This window comes from Parus major, chromosome 4 (genome assembly GCF_001522545.3).
Source record: "Parus major isolate Abel chromosome 4, Parus_major1.1, whole genome shotgun sequence".
In the NCBI taxonomy this organism is placed as follows: domain Eukaryota; kingdom Metazoa; phylum Chordata; class Aves; order Passeriformes; family Paridae; genus Parus; species Parus major.
In genome coordinates this window covers 45,613,795-45,637,446 of record NC_031771.1, presented here as the reverse complement: position 1 = coordinate 45,637,446, position 23,652 = coordinate 45,613,795, and the positions used below count along the sequence as shown (strand labels likewise).

General features: G+C 41.3%; 1 protein-coding gene across 1 annotated transcript in view; it reads left to right on the top strand.

The window, feature by feature from the left end:
- The window catches only part of LIMCH1 (LIM and calponin homology domains 1), a 170,210-nt gene that overhangs the window by 130,039 nt on the left and 16,519 nt on the right, over positions 1-23,652 (top strand). Inside the window, exons 17-23 of the mRNA XM_033513515.1 lie at positions 2,726-2,852; positions 5,583-5,737; positions 5,921-6,320; positions 9,413-9,634; positions 18,559-18,652; positions 21,250-21,416; positions 22,090-22,195. Coding sequence (XP_033369406.1) covers positions 2,726-2,852; positions 5,583-5,737; positions 5,921-6,320; positions 9,413-9,634; positions 18,559-18,652; positions 21,250-21,416; positions 22,090-22,195 — 1,271 coding nt within the window. The remainder of the gene's footprint in view (positions 1-2,725; positions 2,853-5,582; positions 5,738-5,920; positions 6,321-9,412; positions 9,635-18,558; positions 18,653-21,249; positions 21,417-22,089; positions 22,196-23,652) is intronic.

Sequence of the window (23,652 nt, the reverse complement as noted above, 5' to 3'; positions counted from 1 at the left end):
ACTGTAAAATGGTAATGTAGCCACATAATAAATGCCTTACTTAAGGATTTTTAACATATTTCCATAAAAAGATTTTTTACCTCATCTCTCACTTTTAAAATACTAAACTCTGCAGTCCTTCAGAATTTTTTTTTAATCCAAAATTTATTTAGACCTGTTAAAAAATTAAGAAATTGCTGCATAATATCACCAACAAGAACAACTGTAACTTAAATAAAGCAGTGTAGCTTGAAAATCCTGACATCCCAAATAACTGTTGGTCTCTACAGTGCTTTTTTCCCAGATCATTGTTAGAATGACAGGTTTGGTACACCGGTCAGCAGAAAGGCCTCTTGCTTCAGGACAGAGTTTGTATACAATCTCTGGAGTTGTGCCAATGTCAGAAAGCTGATGAACTTTAACTTAGTGCAGTTACATATTCCCTGCCTATTTGTGTGCTATGGAACTGCTGGCCCAGCATGTGGTTGTAGGAAGGAGTAAATCTAATTCTGCTCATGGAGGAGTTCGTGATTGTCTGGAGCCATTTGTAGATAATACAAGACAGAAACAGGACGAAATTATGTAGGACTCACAGTGAAAAGTGTCTTTTGATAGAAGCTCAGAGTTTTGGCCTCTATTCTTTTCTAAGGTTGAACTTGTCAGGCAGAGAAGTTGATGTAGAAGACCTTTCAGTTGTTTTTGTCCATGTACTCAGGAAGGTAGGTTTTTCTCCTCAATTACTACATGTTGGTCAGAGTGGAGCACAGTGCTTTGAGATGGGACTCCTTCAGATTGCTGTCTTGGGAAGATACTGTTGTGGAATAACATGTTGCTGCAGAGCTGAAGTTTGAACCAACCCAGTTGCTTATCCATGACAATGAAGACCCAGCAGCAGGAGGTGACTGCTGGAGTAGGAGGTGCATCTGGGGTTGTAGTGTATAGTTTGACTCCTGGCCAAGGCTAAAGCCTTTGCCAGAGAACCTTTTTTATTGCATTGCTAATAGTTATAAAACCTGTTGCTGCCTTTGTGCACCCTGTGAGACCTGCATGAATTCAGGGAATATACATTAGACTTACATTAGGTAATCCAGGTACTCTTACTAGAAGGGCAAGATTTTTCCATCCCAAATGGCAAAGAGTGTGTGCTCGTGCACTCGACTAGGACCAGTAACCACCATTTCCTACTGCATATGAATGAAAAATTCTTCAGCGTGAGGAAAGAATACAAGAGAGGAGCTGCACAACCAGCTTGACCCCATAGGCACAAGGTATCAAACACTGAACACTAAAGGCTTTCTTAGTATGAGTGTCAAAAGCTCTTGGAAAACTGGAATAAACCATATAAGCATGACCTTATTGCAAGTTATGCATCTCCCAACCTACCTCACCAGTCTGCCAAATATGATTGATATTTAAGTTTTAAAAACAACAACAACACTTGCCATCTCTTTAGGGTCTGTTATTTAGGAGTGTTCCAATCCAATCCTGAACAATGCAAATGTTAAAATACCCACAGAAAAACCCAAATTAATGTAACCCTCAGCATTCTGTTTAAGGGGTGAAGCACAGTAATATGTTAACTTCAGTGTTCATATTTAAAGGCAATAGGATGTTTATTCTGTCCTTCATTTCTGAGTAAATACCTACTTAGCAGGATGGAATCTGTGCATGCCCTTTTCCATACACTGTCCAGACCTTTTAAGTTTTTCCTTGAGAGTGGCATTCCCGTCTTTGCTTGCCTGAATACAAATGCTGGTTCATAAATATATGCACAGCTTTCCATGACTGTTCACTTTGATTACTGTGGACAGAGTTGCCCACAATTTTATCTTCATTGGGTGCTTCTCCTGCCAGTTGGCTCATTGGCTCAAATAAATAAAGCTGAAGGTTATCATTCGAGGACTGCTGTGAAATCACTTCATGTGGAGCTGCATGGCTTTCTTTTGATTTTTTTTTTGCTTTGAATGGCACAACTGAGGTCATGTTTGACTAATAATAGGTAGTAGAGGTGGAGTAGTAAGCATGTTATCTTTGTGTGAAGATCTTTGTATAATATAAAGAGATGTATAACATCAAACTATAACCTTTTTGTTCCTTTAATTCTCCAAAGGTCAGAGACGTAAATAGAAAAAAACCACTTTTTTGTACTTGACGTCATCTTTTCCTTGTTAGGTTAGCTGTGTTAATAAGTTGTGCTGGTAGCACTGAATTTCTTCAAGGCAGGGAAGGGAGGGCAGGGAAGGGAGGACAGGGAAGGGAAGAAAGTACCATGCAATTTGAACTGAGCATACTTCTCTGGATTTGTAGCAATAGCATGTAGCTGGCCATGCTGCCCTTGATGTACTTCTCAAGACTTCTTTTACTCTGAAAGGGAAACTTCCATCTCTGGTGTTAATCAAAGCGATCTTGAAAACCCATTGGGCACAAATCTTCAGAAAGTAGAACATTCAGAAATGTTCTGAATGATAGAATGATTTTAGCAAGAGCTATTGATGGAAGTGTAAATTTAGTAGTGAGAGACAAAGTTGTGGTCGACTAACAAAATGGGAACTCGAGGAGTGTAATGCCTGTGGGAGCTATAGGAATGCTAACAAGCCTGTCTGAGGCACTGCTGCTTTTGGGAGCTTTGTAACAGTGCAGGTGTCTGATTCTGCTGCAGCACCCTCATGTGGCTGCAGCTCTTACAAGCTGAAGGAATACAAGCCCCTAAATAAGACCGGGCCTGTTGTTATTTTCCCTTGTTTAGGAGTATGAGTATGTTTGACATGAGATGTGAAGAAGAAGCTGTGGCTCAGCCTCATAGCAAAGCTCGCCATGAGAAGCTGCAGAATATACACAACCAGCTGAAAGAGGACGAGACCAGATGGCAAGATGTGAGTATACAACAGTGTCTGCAATGCTGGCAGGCACTGAGGCCAGCCAGCTAGGCAAGAACAGGACAACCTGCTAAATCTGCACTTGCTGTCAAGTCCTTAAAATAATCAGGAGAGCTTTTTTTTTACCTCGGTGGATTGTTGCAAAAAGCGCAGAAGTTCATAACTTGATATAAATCAAAGAGTACAAGATCTTGCAGTCCCTCTGCCTGTTTACCAGGTTGGTTTCTTTTTTCAAAAAATGTAAAGAAACTGTGATTAGGTAAAAACAAATGGAAGAACAACTTCAAACTGCTGGCTTCTCTAACCTTTCTGATTAATCAATGTCCAAACTGATAAAATACAAGACTAAGTAGGACAGAGAATAAATAGGTCAGCCTTTCCTTTAATAAATTTGCATAGGTACAGAAAATGTTAATGTTTTCCATCTTTTCCAAGCAAACAAATGGCACTTCATGTTAGCCACACCCTGATTGGTTTACAAGGCCTTTCCAAATCCTCTTTCCTTGGTGTATTTTTTTAAGCTGTCCAGGCTCTTGGCATTGTCTGCAGCAAATTAGTAAAACATGATCTGCAGGTAAGTTTGTTTTAAATTTGATTTTAAATGAGGAATCTGGGATATTTTTTTAAATTAAAAAAAAACCCCAAAACACAATAGAACACATCTCTTCAAGTATGGTAGTTTCTCATTACAAGCAGAGCTTCTGTGAAACACCTCAGAGAAGTTTTTGGTAGAAAATTCAAAGAAAAGTTAAAAACAAATTGCATATACACTAAGAAGTGACTTTATAATAGAACAATGAAAGACTTCAGCTGAAAGGTCTGTATGTGTGGGAAGCCATAATTTCCCAGCAGAGATAAGAATAAATCCAAAGGCAATCAAGAAGTTTGAGAACTCTGCTGTTGAACTGAAAATCCTCTGAGCTAAAGTTCCTATATTTTCTGGGCCCTCAGCACCTTCTACCATAAACTAAAAGTTCTGAAGGGGTACTTGATTAGAATGTCCTTGGCATTCTGAGGTCTTTATAGAGACCTGTGACATGGTCTGATATTTTAGATGCCCATAAATTTGTCAACAATTAACAGTTTCATGGCTTTTTAAAATTATTGTTATTCTAAAGGTTCAGAACTGGAAAAGATAAACATGTCTGGTTTTTAATTACAAAAAGAGAAGGAGGGCTTATGTTAGAAAATTTGCTAATTTCCAAACAATAGACATTAGTGGAAGTAGCTGAATAAATAAATGCTTTGGTACTCCAGTGAGAATAATTAGTAACTGAGGAAAATGATAGACCTATGTTTCATGAGGGGGAATATAGACTGATATATGTAGGTTATGTGGAGAAGTACTTTAATGAACACTCCCATAAGTGTAGCATCAATAATTTGTAGTTTTAAGCTAAATTGAATGTGACAATGTTTTTTGCTGATTTTAATAAAATAAGTTATGCTTGCAGTACCTTCTGCTGTTTACCTATAAAAATGGAATTTAAATATCAGGAAACCATGTAAATAATGAAATAGCCTTTGAATTGAGTATGTGTTATGAATACCTGGTTTTTATTAAAACCAAAATTTGTTAGAGTGCATGAAATATAATCTATATACTAATCTCCTCATGTTGAAAAGTTAATGACAAATGTTCCTTTCTAGTTTCCTAGGAAGCTATTTTTCTTTGCAGAAGTTCTGCAGTGGTTACTTTCTACATGTAAAATTTTGTTCCTTTGCTAGCTGCAAAAAAATTTTGCAGTTCAGAAAACTTCTTTACTGTAATTCTTGTACTGTGAAAAAGATCCTGCTTCTGTATCCTCCAGGATCTGTGGATTCATAAAGGATGCAAGACATCACAGGGGCCCATAACAGGTATCTCCTGTGACTCTGAAATTTAGTGTCAGGCTAGATTTTCAGAAAAGGCAGAGAACCAGATTCAGGCAAACTTCTGCACAATTTCAGGCAGGCAGATTCCAAAAAGACTGAGATTGTTACCTCAACAAGGACATCTCTATATAGCTGGATACAAACCACAGGCTTTTTACTCTGTCATCTCTCACACCAGCCAGGTATGAGCCATGTCACTCCCTAACCTCTCTTGCTCACATCTCTATCCAAAATATTGCCACGATGGCAATTTTTCTAAAGGGTGGCCACGATGAAAAATTTAAATTTTGATGCTGCACTGGATTTTCCCATCAGAACACCCCAACATCATGGGTCAATCATATTTGCATATAGCTGATTGATAACATGGACCAAGTATGGAAGTATCAGCTCTCCAAAGCAGACTATCAGTGCAGCTGTAGCTCGTGGTGAAACAACATCCATTCTTCCAACGAACCCTTGCTTCCCATGTATCTGATTATTAAAATCCTTCACCAAACATTTTTTTTTTTTACTTAATCTTTCTGGGGAATTGGATTTTGTCCCTATTGTTGGCCCAAGTGAAAATGACTGGTCTGTTTAGGCCAAATTTCCTGCCAAAAGCAAAGTAAGCAGTGAAGCTATGAAATCTTTACTGTATCCTGCTGTTAGCAGAAAACTCAGACAACATCTTCATTTATGGCATGATCTCCTTTTGTCATTGAAATAAACAATGCTGCCTACAACTCCTGATAGGAGCCCAGTCCACAGGCAAGAACAAGTATTGCAACAGGCTGCTTGGGTTCATTGTTACCTGCAGCCACTTTTTAGTTATTTGCAGCTCTGCATTCAAGTGCTTTCCTTCTCTCACAGGACCTGGCTCGGTGGAAGAGTCGTCGAAGGAGCGCGTCACAGGATTTAATTAAAAAGGAAGCTGAGAGGAAGAAAATGGAGAGGTTATTGGCTGGAGACGGAATGAATGAGCGCAGAAAAAGCATCAAAACCTACCGAGAAATCGTGGAGGAGAAGTACGTTGTTTTCCTGGAGTGTAGTGGCATGTCTGAAAATGCTGTGTGCTCCATAGGGGATAGGTAACTGTGGGCAGCCATGCCTGCAAGCCTGAGTGAGGGAGAGGGGAGGATGTTGAAGAGGAAATGGGTGTGATTTCCAGTGTTAACGCAATGGTTTCTTTTGTGTTGTCTTTTTTGCAGAGAGAGAAGGGAGCGGGAGCTTCATGAGGCATACAAGAATGCAAAGACACCAGAGGAGGCTGAGAGCATCCTCCAGCAGTACACTGAAAGATTCACTATCAGTGAAGCTGTCCTTGAGCGTTTGCAGATGCCAAAAATCCTGGAAAGAAGCCATTCAGTGGAACCAAATTCCCCACTGAAAGACCCAAATCCTCTGAGATATTTAAGGCAACAGTCACTTCCTGCTCCAAAATTCACTGCCACAATTGAAGCAACCATTGTTCCCACCACTGAACTAGAGCCCAGCAGTTCAACAGGACGCACATCTCCCAGCAAAAGTGTCTCCAAGGCTGTGCCTATGCTGACACCCAAGCCTTACTCACAACCCAAAAACACACAGGAAGTTTTAAAGAACTTTAAGGTAGGATACATCATGTGCCCCAAAGTCAACCAGCAGGCAAAGAGATCTTGGTTAAGTCATCTGAACATATAAATGTTTAATGCAATTATGTAGAAAATGGTGGCAGCATTCTGATAATATAAAACTCAGCTCCATGTTTAGTGGTTTCTTCATGTTTACCAGTCTTCTTAGAATCTTGACCTCTTCAGACCTAAATATTTGCACTGGTTGTTTTTCCTCAGGCTAAATTTGTTTAGGGAAAGGATGAATTGAAGAAAAAAGCAAGGTGTTTCCTCAGAAAGTTTTTAGAAAAGAGTATGTGGTCACGTTTTTTGTCTTTGAACAAAATGGAAGAGGCAGAGAGTGTGGGGGCCCTGACTTTTGAAGCAAGACCTGAACTGACTTTTGTGTCAGGGGTCTGATTTTTGCCATACTCAAACAAATGTGTCCCTACTCCTTCAGAACCAAGAGCCAGATTGCCCAAAGATATGCTCTGTCTTAAATATGCTTTTCATCAAGGATGGATGGGGAAAACTTCTTCACAGGCATAAAGAGAGAATTGAGGTTGTTCATGGAGATTCAGTGAAACAGGTTGGTACTGGGGTAGCAGAGTCGCTGGAGATCCATGGTGAGAGAGGGAGAGTGGCTCCATTGGTTTGCAAGAACTGAGCACAGATTATGGGAGTAAAGGAGTAAGAGAATTTGGATGAAAGCAGGGCTGCTGGGAATAAATTAGCTGTGAGATTTGTGGGAGAAGAGGATAGGAGAAGAACAGGAAACAATATTCTGAGACCAAAATATGAAATTTGAGGAGTGTATCTTTTGACTGTGCAGTTGTGGAGAATGGGAGTAAGATACTGAACCAATGATGGAAAAAGAAAAGAACTGGGTTGTATTAAAAAGACCAGAATAAGTCAAATTTGAAAAATCTGCTGTTCACAGTGCCTGTACCAAAACTGGAGCTTAATCAAGTCTCATGTAGTCATGTTGTGAACAGTGTGAAGCCTACTGCCATGGGTGCCCCAGCCTCTAGAGTTTGGGTTTCCTTCTGTCTGCCATTGCTCAGACTTTGCGAGTGGCGTTCAGGGGTTCCTGAAGCCCTGCTGATATACCAGTAGTACTGCTACTGTGTATATTCAAGTTGTTTACTTTCTAAAAATTAAGTCAGCTTTTTATAGCTAGTGAAAAAAAGTATGTTGTGATGTATAATTTATTGAAGTCTGTCTCAGCCCTTGTGGAAACCATGCCCCACCATATTTCCTAGCTGAAACATGAAACTGATAATTCCTGTGTCTCCTATACCTCAGCTGGTATGCCACAATTTACTTTTTAGATACCAGTGAATTGTGGATCTCTGTTTTTTTCTGATCCTTGACACTTTTTCCATCAGTGGACCAAGATATGTGTGTGTATCCCCATAAAGTTATTGCATATATATAATTCCCATATGTGGGAAGAAACTAATCCATGAAGGCTCCTACGCCCCACAAAAAAATCTGCCTGAATCTTGTTCACATGATGTGAAAAAATGTGATTTGTCTCAGTAGGAATTATTCCCTAGCACATGAAGCTGTAGCATTATTTTGCCTTGAAATACCAGTCTGTCAATGATTCTTGGCTCTGGTGACAACATGTTTACTTCCTCCAGATTAGAAGGAAAGGAGCATGTTTGTTTAACTCTGCAGCCAGGGCATCTGTCCTGCTCATTTGAACATTTGGTTTTCCTCCTTAATATAAATAGAGAAATATCTTAGTCTAAACAGAGACACTGAAATGGATGGTGCAGCCTTCCTGGTCTTTTTATTTTTGAGATCTTTCATAACCTGCCTCTCTAGTAGGTAACCCAGCACACAGTCCCAGAAGACTTGGTGCTCAGTTCCTGCTCACCTTTATGTTTGGAAACAAACTCTAAGAGAGGTACTGTGTTAAGTGGATGATGTCAGTGTAGAAAGGGAGGAAACATTTTCATCTGAAAAACACTCAGAAGGGGTGAAACAGGTGATGATTGTGCAAGGGCTAACTGCCTCCACCTTCCTGCACATCTGTCAGAGATAGAGATGCCCAGCACCTCAGGGATGGCCTCTTGGTTAATCATGCTCACTAAGAATAAGCACGTGTACGAGGAGTCAATGGAAGGAGCTTGGTACTGATGATATGTACTGTGTACTAAGTTGGAGTGCCACTCTGGGGGTATCCAAGCTGTCCACTCAATAAGTAAGGAAGGATGTCTGTGCACAGAGGAGCAAAGCCCTCCTTACTCCTCACACCTGCTGACAAGCCTGTAAGTATCTGTGCTGTGTAAGCCAGGCAGGAGCAATGTGGTGGTACTCAGACCTGGTCCTCTCCTGGTCTCTCTGCCTGGGCCCTCTTAAGGTGAATGGCTAGTGAGTATATTTTGTATTCTTCTTTGCTTAAAGGTTCCTTAGCAGGCATATATGGCCACCAAGGAGCTAGCTTGACCCTGAGAAAAAAGGTAGTTAAACCGTTTCCTTTTCAGGAGATTACCTAAAGTAATTTTTTGGCAAAGTACCTAATCTATTTGATTTCCTTATGGAGGGTTTTATTTGCTGGTGCCTTGATTCCCTGTTATGAACAATAAAGAAGCAAGTGGATGAACTCTGTTGCTTCTGTCCCTTCAAAGTTCACGGCAGTGCTTCAAAAAAGCACAGCCTGCTAATACCGTGGTGAGATCATTGAGGTACATAAACAGTCCATCAGTATAATTAGTCGTGGAGAACCTGCTTGGCTTTTGCATAAGGCAATGCAAAATCCAGCAGTTTTGGCCTAAATTTAAGATAAAAATTGTTTTTTTTAAAACATCCTTTGATCTGTGATGCATGCAAAGGGTGTCTGTATGTTACTGGAGAACGGAATGTGGGAAACCAGGAAATCCAGAAAAATTATTTCCTTGTGTCTGTATTTTTTTTATGAGCCCTCTAGGGTCATAGGGTCTTTTTCTGTTTTGGCCTGTTGAATGAAATATGTGCTTGACTTCATCCCTCGCTGATAACATAGACTGTGTTAATGATTGTAGTATCATGTTGAACTCCTAATTTCCTAAATTCCTTTGAATGCTACTTGTCTCAGCATATTTATTTAACTGTATTCTGCAGGTAGACGGAAAAGTCAGCATGAATGGAGAAAATGTCAACGGCATGGAAGAAAAGGATAAAGAATGTACAACAGTAATATTTACTTCTTCACCAACCAGATCTCTGAAATTTGATGGAGTAGCCAGAGGGGACAGGCCCCCAGTAGAGTTGAAGAAGGACCCCCCAAGTGTTGAGCTCAGTTTACAGAGGCCTGCCACTCAGAGTGTGCACAAAGAGCCAACAGTAAGACCAACACGAACAAACCAGCCTTACTTTCTTTGCCAATTTTCTGTCTCATGATGTGTTTAATCACTAACTAATGATACCCAAGTGCCTATGTTTGCCTTATTTCAAAAGGGTATGCCCAGACCAGAAAAAAAAAACTATAAACAAAACCCCAAATCCTTTGTAAATTAAAGGCTTCTTCCTTTTGTATGTGGGTAGAGAAAAAGGAGGGTAAGATTAAAAAACTTTTTGCAGCCACTGGGGGCTTTGAGGGAATTATTTTTTTGGTATTTTTCTTTTTTGTTGTTGTTTTGAGGGCTTTTTCCCAGATGTCATACAGCTGATAAGCAAGCTTTAAATGTGCTTGGCCAGGGAGAAATTGATTCAGTGTCCCAGCCGTTGTGCAGGTTTATTCAGCGCTTCTCCTAATGTAAGCTGATTAGATCAGCAGCACAATTGGACTGTGTGAGCCATTATAATTAGTCTCAGTTTTCAGTTTTCAAAAGAGGATGTGGATGTGCTGGCAGTTTTCAACATTTGGTTTTCATTCCCCTTTCAGAAACATTAGAAAAGAGGATAAGCTATTGAAATGCTCAGAGGGGCTAACATGCTTCTTAACTGCCTTATCAGAGAAACAAATTAATTTCACCTTTTCATCTTTCTCTTCCCCTCTTCCCCAGAGAAAAAGACAGGAGTAAAACTAGAGCATATCACAGCAGGCATCTAGATGCTACAAAACTGTAATAAAAGTAGATAGTGAAAATAAAGCAAGAAATAAGGAGAGGACTGCAAAGAGAGCATGTAAAAGGGCTGCAAGCAAGCAAGTGACAGGAGAGGGAATTCTCACAATTTTTTTCTGTGTAACAACAAAGAGAATTGGAGATGTGGTGAGAGTTGGAATATGATAATTTTTTCTTTCATCTCAGATTTCATCCAAGCATTGGCCAGATGGATAACAGGGAGCAGGCAGAGATCTGTCCTGGGGCATGATGGCTCATTCTTAAAAAAGGGTTTGTGTTTTACTCCCCTGCTTTAATGCCAGTCTCTAGCTATGGACAACCAAACTATGGAGCCTGCAGCAATCAGTAGAACTGGAGTGTGCTGTGAGCACAGACTTGATCCTGTCAGAGGGAACTGGTATTGAGTCAAAAGTGAATAATTTGCAGGGAAGGCAGAGCTGAATCTGCTCCTGTCACAACAATTTGACTGTAAAGGAAAAACCAGATAAGCATTGCATCTGATACAGAAGAGCAGGGAATGGGAATGTTACACAAATAAAGAACCTCATCTTGCTGGAGATTAGAAGTGTAATGAAAATCAGAAAAGTAGCCAAGTGAAAATGTTAATATCTTTTTTTTTTAAGGATTTTCAGGCCTAGTTAGAGTTATGAGGAAACACAGCAGAAGTCACTGTTAGTTCTTGAGTGTGCTTGTATCTGTTTGATGTCCTCTCATCCTCCCCTTTCTACAGCTTTGAGGTTGACATGGCCAGCTGAATGCAAATTTTTCTGTGTCTGGTTTCTCCTTCCAATTCTTAGCTTTGTGGTGATACTGGCAGAGAAGGCAGAAGAGCTTGACTCAGATTCCCTGTGCCTGTTGGCATTTACAGAATAGCTCCTGGTTTGTAAGCTTAAATGTGCTTAAATGATGAAGCCTACAAGAGACAATGAGTGTGCACCAAAATGGTGCAAGTGACAGTGTTTGTCCTCTAAATACAAATTTTATATCGCTAGCCTCACAATTCCATCAGCAATGTGACTGGGTAGTGCAATCATCATAATTACTCCTGGAACTTCAGCTTCAAGCAAAGATATGTGTATTAAGCATGTCAAGGGCAGAGGAAGGACAGCAGGCTGCTTTGAGGGGAAACTTCCATGGGAAAACAGGTTGAATGCACTGACTGAAGGATTTAACCCCTCCTAGGAAGTTTGGGAATCCAGATTAAGAAAGATCCTCCTGGGCTTGTCCGACTCCCCATAAAATGAGACCTCTCTTGCAGTAGGATACTGCATCCAGCTGTCAGTGTCAGCATTCCAGAAGGGAAAAAGAAGTTTGATGTTTGCCCCAGGTATGGGATGTCCAAGCTACACATTCTTAGAAGGAAGCCTTCTGAAAGCCTCCACTATCTCCTCCTACAAGAAGAAAACAGGGCTGTAGGTTTTCTCTGATCCTTAACCGTTCTGATATTCTAGAGGAGGAGGAGACAATGGCAGAAACAGGAACAGAAGAGCAGCTGAGATGAAGAAGAGTTGTCTAGAATGGAAGAAATTACTGAAGCTCTTTTGCCTTGAGGAAACTTCTACAAATTAACCATATTTTCAAAGCCATTTCTAAACTTGCTTCCACTGTGTTTATTTGCATATTTTATTGATTCAGTTCTTGTTAGCTATGTTCTTCCCAGTATTTGAATAAGATTCACAGGCAATAGCTCCTATCTTAAAAAATGCTGAGTTAGGGGTCTGCTTTTACCCCCCTCTAGTTGCTTGTTGATTTGGGTTGGTTTTGTTCTTTATTCGTTCATTTTCTGCTACAGGTCTTTTTTGTGAAATATATATTTCTTTTCATATATTCCTTACCTATGGCACTCCTGTCCTCCCCTTCTGATTCTCTTCCTGTTCTTTACATGCCCCTTTCTCATCCTCCATCCCTCATAGGGCTGCTCCCCTGCTGTTTCAGTTCATTTGTCAAATGGACTAGTTCTGTCTTCTCTCAGCCTGGCAGGCTTCCCTTTGAAGTCCCTTCTGTAGTCCTATTGTGAATGTGTCTGGCTGCCCTCAGGCATTGTCTGCAGCAGGGGAAGATGCCACACAACTGTTGTCCAAAAGTGCTTCTGGCCTGAAGGCTGTTTAAGTTCCACCACTTACAACACTAACACTATTGAGGCTTTTGGGGAATTAGGGAAGTGCAAAGATAATTTCCTGTAGGTGAGACCTCAGTGTCAGTTGTCTTTTTGACAAGAGAAGCACCCCATCTATATGTGAATCAAATAATGTTTGGCAGAGACTGACTGGGAAACATATGTACATCCTGCCTAAATCGACTACAAAATGAGATGCAAAAAAACTGCAGCAGGTGGGAAGGACAGTAAAGAAAAATATTATCAAAAAATATACTTATATCTCTAGAGTATAGTTAGAGTATTAGGTAGAGTATAGGTAGTATATAAGTGATTTTACAAGAGACTTACCTTTTAAGCTTAAAGAGGCTTATGAAATTTTGCCTATGATTAAAGGCTAAAAAGGATGAACTTGGCCTACAAGCAGGAGGACAATATCCCACTGGTGTTTGTGGAGCAGCGTGGTGCTAAGAGGGGTGGTAGGTAGACCATACCTATACCTCTCAATGCAGCTGGAAAAACGGGGGCACAAGCCCACAGACTGATCAATCAGTGGCAATACCAGCAATAATGTGAAAATCATCTCCTCATCCTGGTCCTACCTGTCAGCCATTTAGGCTGTGTTTTCTTCCCACTGTACAGAATAGTGATGGACACTACAAATGCTGAGCAGTTGTATCCACTAGCTCTTAGAATCAGAAGCTGGCGAAATAAATGTTTTGTTCTACAACAGTGTTTGTGCAGATTTTAGCGTAGGGGAATTAATTTGTCAGTAAGTAAGTAACACCACTTTATTTTAACCAATCTTTATGTTAGCTCTTAGAAATTATTGGCTTCCTGCAGCTCTAATTAAAACTTCACTCTGATCAACCAGAAAAAAATAAATACAGGCAGCAACCTAAAAAAAGATCAGGGTGAGGTGGTGGTGGTGGGGAGAGACAGCTTTCTTTTAATTTTTCTCTAGCTAGCTTAAACTTGTCCATTTCTACTCACTGCATGCTTGGCACAAAATGTTTTTGTTTTCTATATCCAAGTAACACTCTCCTTCATGTTGAAAAATTCACTGATTGAACTGAGATTAAAGAATAAGCTTTCTTGTGGTTGAGGATTGTTGGCCAAGCTACAGCAGAGTGGAGCTGAAATCCTGGTTTGTATGTAGCCGGTAAGACAAGTCTTTGTTCTTTGATTCATTACAAGAAACACTCGTAGAGTAAGTGTCTGCTCCAGATTGACAGCTTTGCCTTGAACCACACATGAAAAGATGCAAGGTGGGCTGGACTACCTGAAGGGAAAAAGGTGTAGGATGAGAAGTGTGAGCAGCAAAGCTTCAAAGCAGCTAGAAGGGAACACTGCTCAGCATTTGGTTCTGAACATAGCATGCCTGTCTCTTGTCCTCCAGACAGACATGTACTTTTCAGTGTCTGTCAGTGAAAGAAGCTAATTTTATACTCCAATGGACCAGTAATAACTCTAATGACTATCAAAAATACTTCACACTTTCTTGAAACATTTTCAAGACTTCTCTGTCAGTTACAGATTACCAATTACAGATTACTGATCTTTTGTTGTAAATAGCTGGCCTGAGTTTAGCACTATATAGCTGGCAGATAACCTGTTGAAGCAGTGTTCTGGCTGTAATACTGTATCTGGCATAGCATGCAAGAAACTAAGCTGTGGCAGCCCTAGGTCATGCCATGATTGCCACTCACATCAGCTGCCAACGTTAATTTTGATGAGGAAATCTTTGTACAAAAATTTTGAAGTCGATGATATGTGTAGAATTTGAATCACAGAAGTTTTGTGATTTGTCAGATATTTTCTACATGTGGCTATTGGTGTTGCAACCAATTTCATTCCTGAATGGTTTTACAGAATTTAAATTGTCATTTTAATCTGATTCTTTCTGATATCTCTGCATTCTAACTGGTTCTAGACAGCTTGTTTTGTCATGTTTTCATAGAAAATACAATAACAATATTTCACATGATTTTGTGTGCAAGCAGTGTTAACTGAGCTATGTTTCGATTTAATTTACAAGAAGGATTAATAAAGTTCTACTGTAACTTCCTTTGGAGTTTGTATTCTTGTAGAAGCTGTGATACTCTGTCTGTTAGGTATTTCTGGTTATTGTATTTTTAGTTTCATTTAGGGTGTAAAGTTCTGCCACAGCAGTAGCCAATATGGCCATTTCTGGCTTGTATGATCTTAATTGAAGAAATACTTGGCCTGATATCCTAGTTTATGTGATAAAAATCCTGTCTGTCACAAACTGAACTAATTTATTTTCAGGCCTAATAAGTGTTTGGTAACACTATATGCTTGTGCTTGTGATTTTGTGAAATGGATACTCTGTTTAGCAGAACACCAGTGCTGCTTTGTCCTCTGTACTGACGTGCGCATAACCACAGCTGCCATCACAATATTTAACTTTCTGTCATGAATGGAGGCTAAGTCATAAATAGGGTAGCTTACTTTAACTCCTGGGCATCCAGATGCATGGGGTAATGAGCATGTCCAAGCAGACAGCATGCTTTAGATTTTAGAAGTTTTAATGGGACAATCTTGACATCAGCCTGATGTGTGGGCAGAGATAATCACAGCCCCCGTGCACTGAGGTTTTTCATGCTCCTCTTTAAAGGCTTCTGCCTGTGGTGGTGTGTGTTACCTTCCCTTACCGGCACCTGCAGCAGAGCCTGTGTTTGGAATGGCTCTGTTGCCCTGCAGAAAGAGACCTCTGCCCACACAAGAACACATGACAGAAGGCGCTGAGAGGCTGCATCAGCCCTTCATCCCAAGGCATGAGAGCTCCTCATAGAACTGAAGCACCTCAGAAATGTCACTCACTAGATTACTGTCAAAATACACCAAGGCCTCTAAGGTGTAATGAAATGTTTGTATGCCCTTTTTTATGTTCAGTGATAACATCATCATTTGATTAAAAATATTTATGAAATGTAAAGTATGATAGCCTGTGGTAGAAAAGATATTTTATCAATTGCATCAGCACAAGAATTTTCTTAAGTGTATCATGTACCTGCGGATAAAATACTAGGTAATACTTCATTAACTTAGTGTTATAAATAGAATTAAATTTAGTGGAAACAAGAGAGTTCCCCAGTGAAGTTGACTTAATATTTTATAAATCAGTTATTAATCAGTTTTATATTTTTAGCTGTATGTCACTAGCATTTAATTGCTCAGCAGAGGGAGGAGAAAGGGTCAAGTCTCATGAGCAGGAACAGAATTTCTGCAGCATGCCATTGGAAAGTCAATTTTCCTGCAGCAAGTATTAACTCTTTTTTTCTATAAATAACATTTATGTCTATACCTGGTTCAGCCTCCTGGATGTAGGTTATGGGTAGGTTTGGTTATTATGCTTGTGCAGGACAGCTGCATGACAGCACTGTCTTTGGGTTCCTGAGGGAACTCTAGACCCAGAGGTGATCCAAGTGCATTGTGTCTGTGTATCATGCATCACTGCAGCTTTCACTGAGCAACAGTGAATGTTAGCCCCTCTGAGAGGCCGTTGTAGCTGCGCTCTTTCTCCAGCAGAAGCTGACATCAACAACTGACTTTCTTGGGTATAACAGTTTAACATTTTTTGTATTGGCCTCAGGAGTATAAAAGTTTATAGCTTCAAAGCCTCTGAGGTTGAACTTTAAGTTGAATGCATTTATTTATTTTCATTTTTCAATTTGGACAATTCCTTTTTGAGAGTAAAGGGTGAATTCCATTGTTTTACCAAAAATATTATCAATCTAAATATTAATAACTGAAATCTACAACAATGTATTTGGGAGGCTTATGGTTTGGACCAGTGGGTGTGGAGCCCCTTGCTTTCCCATGTGAAAACTACTTTGGGGCAAATCCTGAGCTCTCAATAATAGCCATTTGTTTAGGTTTAACAGAGTTTTGTAGGTTGTAGAATGACATAGAAAAATTTAAGTTGTAGGTTTCTAGTTGAGTCTGCTGCTCTAAACAGGATCAGATATGAGATCATAAGAGGTTGCTAAGGGCTTGAGCACTGAAATCTTGGAAACCTCTGAGGACAGATATGACCTATCTGGCAAGCCTGTTGCATCGGCCTGCCTGTCCTCATGCAGAAAATAAATACTTATTTCTGCTTTAAGCAAGGCTGGGAAGGATTTGCTGTAGGTTCTCCCCTGGCCACTGTTGTATCAGGAGCTGGAACTGAGGCTGAAGGGGAAATTTATTCAGTTGCAGTAGAATTCTGCTGGGGCTTTTGCGATGAAAACGCTCAGCAGCACGCTAGGCTGGAGTCCAGATGAACTGGGGGAGAGAGAGGTGGGTTGTATGAAAGAAAAATGCAACTAAGTGGCAAGAGATAAACCTCTAGAGCACAGGACTTGCAGTCTTTGGAGCATTTCTCTGGGGCTTTGTTTTACCCTGTGCCTCATATCTAGTGACCATCTCTCCTGGGAGTGCATGAGACATGAAGAAGCAGTCTGTGCTTTCTTCATTTCTATTCCAGGTATAGATGCATTCACAGGTGGACATGGTAGAGAGGAAGTCCTGAAACTGTCTATGTTACCTTTTTAGAGACTATTTCATGTCTGCCTCATCCATTTCAAGAACTGCTTTTAGGCAGGTGGGAGATGTGTCTCCATGTCTTGCCTGGGGCAGAGGCTGAGGGTGGAAGAGGGTGCACTGCAAAGTGGCGGCAGTGGCGAGGATGGCAGGCAGCCAGCCCCAGCAAGCGCTGCCGCTTCGAGAGACTCGTGGCTGTGATCTGGCGCCTGTCCTGCTGAGAGGTGGCAGCACAGCCCTTGGCAGCTGCAGGCCCCTTCTCTTGTTCCCAGCAGTGCTGGGTTTGCCTGGGTCACTGGCCCTGGCCATGGCCCCACACCAGTCTCCACCATTTCCTTGTAGGGCATCTTCCTACACATGTTCCTGACCCTCTTGAGAGCAAGTCTCCCTCCAGAGAGGAGATGAGGCAGGGATTCACAAGCTTTGCCAGCAGTTTAGTTCCCTAGAGCTTTGTGGAGTGTCCACAGCTGCTGCCATCCTGTTGGCATTGCCAGCAGATGTCTCCAGTTATGGAGCTGCGAGAGCCCAGGTCTGTTTTTCATGGGGCACGTTCAGATGGCTCTCATGAGCCTGCAGGGATAGGAAAGCAGATCCATACAGAAGGTGGAGATCTGATTCCTGCCTGCAGAAAAGAGGAAATTTCATCAGATTTCCTCCTTTGCAGCTGTTAAGAAGATGGAGGAGTGGGAGGAGGACAGGAAAGAGAGTCTACAATAGGTTATTTCTGAAATATGTTCCTTTTTATTTCTAAAAGTAGCCCGCATTTTTTATTTTCCCCCATTGAGTGTGCCATTTTCTAGGTCTTGGTTGCATTAGAAGTACTAGCTATTGGCAATGGATGATAGCTTTGCTGCAGAGTTTTCTTGATTTGCTTTCTGGAAAAGCAGATGTATGGTAGAAGCTGCTGAATAGATCAGCTGAAGCGTTACCCTTGTTTTGACAGTGTGGTTTTAACTCTGCAACAGCCCTGTCCCGGTCAGGAAGCTTGCTTTTCAAAGGCATTTGAATTATTGGCTTGATACAGTCTCACCATATTTTTTCAGTCCTTTCTTAATAGTGTTTCCAGTATTTCATTACCTTTAATACCAACTCTGTCTTTTCCCTTCAGATAACAGATTGTTTAGACAACCGTGAAATAAAGGAAGTATTTAATTACTTTGCCACTTTCCAAACCCTAGTATGTGCTATCTCTTCACTAATGCATACGTTTTTGTGTTATTCTGGAAGGGGAAACTAGGGGTAAATGTATGCTTATCTCCAGCTAACACAATCCAAGATATCCTACAGTTTTAAAAGCTTGTAGAAGCTATTCCAAACCAACCACATTAATGGCTGATGATGAGTGATTTGAAAAGGAGATTAAAGCACAGCCATTCAATACCCAAATGGGCACGTATTGCTCTGAAACATTCTCCCCAGCGCCCTGCTGAGCTCCACACTGATGAACCACACTGATGTGGTTCAAACACACTACAAAGGAGCAGCAAGAGCTGCCTTGAGGAACTAGCACATACTTTTATTTCCACTCTACTCACTCTGTGCTGTGTTCCCCTCTCCAGGCCCCCCCGGTGGAACTGGATGGAGCTGACAGCCTGCAAGCCGAGCCCAGCCCCAGCGGTGCGGCACCTGCTCTCCCGGAGTGCCCATCCCCAGGTGGGTGTGCTGCTGCCCTCGGCCTGTCCCCGGGTGAATGTGCTGCTGCCCTCGGCCTGTCCCCGGGTGAATGTGCTGCTGCCCTCGGCCTGTCCCCGGGTGAATGTGTGAATGTGCTGCTGCCCTCGGTCTGTCCCGGGGTGAATGTGCTGCTGCCCTCGGCCTGTCCCGGGGTGAATGTGTGAATGTGCTGCTGCCCTCGGCCTGTCCCCGGTTGAATGTGCTGCTGCCCTCGGCCTGTCCCGGGCTGAATGTGCTGCTGCCCTCGGCCCTGCCCTCGCCCTTCCTCACGTATGGGCCCGGGCTGAGGCACACCTTGTGGCAGGAACCCGCTAGGAACATCACCAGCAGCACCAACAGGGCTCATTAGAGAATGCTGCAAATGTCAGTAATCTTGACATAAAATGAAATTGTGTGCTGTCAGAATAGTCATTCACCACAGCAGCCTTCCAAGGGATGTGTTAGAGTCCCTGTGCCAGGAAATTTTTCAGGTGCAGCAGGACAGGGTGTTAGAGAATCTCCTCTAGGCTTTCTTTCCCACCAAAGGTGGGACTAGATGGTCTATTGAGGTCCCTTCCAGCCTGGGCTTCTCTCTCATTTTGTGGTTTAAATGACACACCTGAGCTGTCCACTTGGCTATTTGTGCAAATGAAAATCCAGTGCCACAGCATGCTGTAACCAGAAAGCAGCAAGGGCAGAAGCTACCAGACAGTAATAGTTTCTGTCTGACACATTTTTTCCCCCAACACATTAAGGAATGGGGAGAAAGAGTAAGAAGTGGCACTTCAGTCCCCATAGGTGCTTTAAATGCACAGTATTGTGCAGACTCCTAATTTTCTGCCTTAAAGCCTTTATGCATGATTCCTAATCTGAGGAAAGGAATTTGCTGATAGAATTTTAAGCTGTTTTCCTCAAAAGTGTGTTTTCGAAACACTGTCTTTGACTAGGCACTTTTTTTTTGCTGTATGCTATTATACTAAGTTAATGGTATTTTTTTGTTGTTAATTTTTTAAAATGGGTCTATCAAATTTCAGCTTGGTATGAGTAAGTAAAAAGTACAATGTCAAGTAGGTTTTAAATGAGATCCCTGGCTGTAGTTGGTATGTAAGCATAATGTTCCTATTTGTTGGGGATAAATGTGACTTAAACAATTGAGCTTTGCCCTCAAACATCAGTGAGGTACCATTCCCCAAAGATTAGAAGCACATGGGCTGTTAGCAAGGGTTCATTAGCTGCCTTAATTACTTTGGCTCCTAGATGCCAAAGTACATAGTTTAACAATTTTGACTTGCATCTGGCAGGTAATATAGAAGGTGCAATTTTATAATGAAATTACCAAATTCTTCTCTCAAGAGTCAACAGTGATGAGCTGGTGTTGTCTACAAATCACAAAGCTGTTTTGGCTTCAGCTCCCCAGCTGTCAGAAATGCTAAAACTTAGTATGGACGGCAAATTTTAGTTGTCTGGCAAGGGAAACTGAGATAGGATTGCAAAAATTGAAATGGTAAAGTAACATGCAGTTTTCATTATATCTGCTTTGGAGGGACACATGGGGTCCAAATTCTGTGAACTTCTTGTAAACAACCTCCTCTGGTGTTCAGTACAAGCCAAACACTTCTACGCTGTGGCCCCTATGCCTCTAGTGGGGGAACAGCTCCAGAGGAGGATGCACCTGCCTTGGCAGCAGCAGCTCTTGTCTCTGCTTGTGTCCACACTCTTAGTGGAGTTTTAGGCTGCCTCTCTTTCTTAGCTTGCTCTCCTAGCCTGTCAAAGAGAAGCTGCCAATGTTGCTGTGGTTGGAAAGGGGACAGGATCTGAAGTTTCTGCTTTAGGAGGTTGGAGAGATATCTGGGTGCTTATTCAGTGCCTGAGATGCTGGTGACTGCTCTGCTTCCACTGGTGGTATCAGCTATCAGCAGTTCAGCTGTCACAGTCAGCTGTAGACCTGTGTGCTTCAATCCTCTTCTCCCAGAAACCAGCATCAGCCTGTTGGGTTTTTTTAAGAATTAGATGACTACTGGGTTATTCCAGTCCAAGGCTGCCTGTTAGCAGTTTGTTTGTTTGTTGTCTGATGCTTAACTGATTGCCAGTGGAAGTGGTGGGTTTAGTGAAAATAGGCAAGCTGAAATATCCTCCAGTGCTGACAGAGAGACCATGTCATATAGCTACTTACCTTAGAGATATCTTAGGGCAGAATGCATCACATAACTTCAGTAAAGAGATCTTAGTTCATTCAGTAGGTCCATTGTAGGTTACAGCTCATCTCAGCCAGAGGAGTGCCTGAAATAAAAGTTTGTGTGACTCTTTCCCAAGGACTTCTTCTCTGTTTTTGTTGACCATGAAGGGTATCCCATGATGCCCAAATCAAGTGTGTGCACATAAATTCTGACAGGTGAATTTCATTCTTTGAGTCTTGTCTTCTTGGAGAGATTAATCTTTCCTGTGTTGAAGAAAAAAGGTTTTTTTTCAAAACATCCAGTAAATGGGCTCACAGTATATCCAGTAAGAAATTGGATTTTAATAAATAGGTGTATGTTTTATTTGAAAAAGTATCTTAACCTTGCAACATTATCTTCATATGTGTGGTTTGGGTTTAGATCAAAAGCAATTCAACTCAACTGCAGCTTGTGCCAGCTCTGCTGTGAAGAGATTAGAATTTCTTCCCAGTCCTGTCCCTTCAGAGGAAACTTCTTCAAGCAAGAAAGATGTGAAGAAAGCTGAAATAGAGCAGCAGAAGGAAGCAGAGCTCTCTCCTACACAGGAGGTATGTACAGGCAAGAAAAGGAGGGAATGGAAAACAAACAAGCACAAAAAATAAAAAAAAAATAGAAAGATCTTTCACAGAAATTTTTCTTGTGAAAATTGGCATTTTTCTCCATAAAATGTCACTTCAGGAGTTCATTCAAAACATAGCCCTGAAGGATGGTTTCAGCTGCCAAATCCTGTGATCATCAGAGAGTTCCCTCTCAAAAGGAACCCCACAGTGTCTGCCTGTAGCATTTGAACCTGTAAACTGATGAGACTAGAAATGAGAGCATAACCTACAAACCCCAGTCCCACCACCTGTTGGGAGGGCAGTGTCCAGAAGGTGCAGACAGTGGAGCTTGCCCTCTTTGTCCTCTTGAAGTGCTGAGCAAGTGTTGGTGGTGGCAGAGGTAACAAATGGCTGTGACCATGCTGCTCTTTTGGGTAAGTTAGATGTTGGTTAGTTAGATGTTGTTACAGGATTGACTTTGGTGTGCCGGGCAGTGGGAATGTCAACAGGAAACTACTACCAGTTACAGGACTTCAATACTGTAACTCCCTGTTGTTGTTCTGGAGATAGAGGCTTCATCTTTGATAATGTTTCAGAAAATAAGCAGAAAGGGCTTAAGCTAACCTTTGATTGAACCTGTTGCTTTTTTAATGCTGTTTTCTGTTCCCAAATGTCTGAACAGGTGATTAAAGCAAAAGCCCTGGAAGAAAAGGGGAGTGTAGTCCTGCCATTTTTAAAGAAACTACCCGAAACCAGCCAAGTTACTCTGCATAACTCTGGTCTACAAGGTGAGCAAAAAAGCATTTGGAGAACTCAGCCGGACAGTAGCTGAATAGGGGCATGTGGTGTTCAGGGAGATCTGCCTAATCCGCAACTTGGAAAGTTTTGGAGCTAAGACAGTTATTTTCTAGTTTCATTGACTGATATTGGTAGTGTGGCTTCTGTGATGAAAAAGACTCTTCTGGCCATTCCTCTTAAACACAACAGCAGAAATTAGACACAGCAGAGGGAGAGCCCTATCTTGAATTTACTTGGCCTAGCAGTAATGGCTGTATTATATCAATGAGTATTACATACTGCTGTTCACAGTTGAAAATGACTTAGCAATTGGCTTTTTCTCACAACAAAAATTTCTGCAGATAAGTTCTGCACTCAGCTGCTCTTGTGGAGCTCCTTTTTGCAGATGAACAGTACACATATCTGGCCCACATCTTAGAATTTGACCACTGCCCAACACAAATTCTTGAAATGCAGAACCATTTTTTTTCCCCTTGCCTTCATGAGAAAGTTTTGCTTGAGACTGATAATGCTTAGTAGTTTGATTTTATATTTATTTTAAATATGCATATATGTAGGTATTGTGGAAGAAAGAGAGAAAAATCAGCTGAGGGTTTTTTTCCCCATAAGAACTTCCTAGGTTGTTAATCTTTTATTTTAATTAAGTAGGTAATATACTGATTAGCCTGACGTTTTCAATGTTAAAACTACTGAAGGTGATCCACTTTGAAAAAACTGAAGAGGGACTTTTTACAAAGCCATGTACTGATAGCACAAGGAATAAAAATTTTAACCTGAAAAAAGGTAGATTTAGGTTAGATATTAGGAAGAAATTCTTTATAATGAGTGTGGTGAGGCACTGGAATGGGTTGCACAGAGAAGTTGTGGATGCCCCATCCCTGGAAGAGTTCGAAGCTAGTCTGGATGGAGCCTTGAACAATCTGATCCAGTGGAAACTGTCCCAGTCTATGGCAGGGGGAATTGAAACTACATGATCTTTAACTTTCATTCCAACCAAAACCACTCTATGATTGTCTGAAAAGGAATGGAACTCTCACTTGTTTTTAGCGGGTAGGTGCTACCCAAGCAGACTCTGAGAACAATATCATTTTATGTTAAGCAAATCAGACTAAATATCAAGTAACAGACTGTAGGTCTCTTGCCTTGTCAGTTTTCTGACCGGTGCTGAAACACTTGGCTGCACTCTAGTGTTCACAGCATATAGAGCACTGAAAGGCTCACAAAATGCATTATAACCTGTATCTGCAGTAGGAATGAATACAAGCACCATGCAAAGACTCAAAAGGGTAGCTGCCCTTTACCCAGTGTGCTGGAGCTCTCATGTGAGCTCAGGTGCCATGTTGAAAAAGTAACATTTAAATAAAAACAGTCCGTGTGATCTTCAGATCCATTGTAAATTAACTGCCGTGGGCCAAAGCGACTCGTGGCCAAGGAGGCTCAGGTCTGA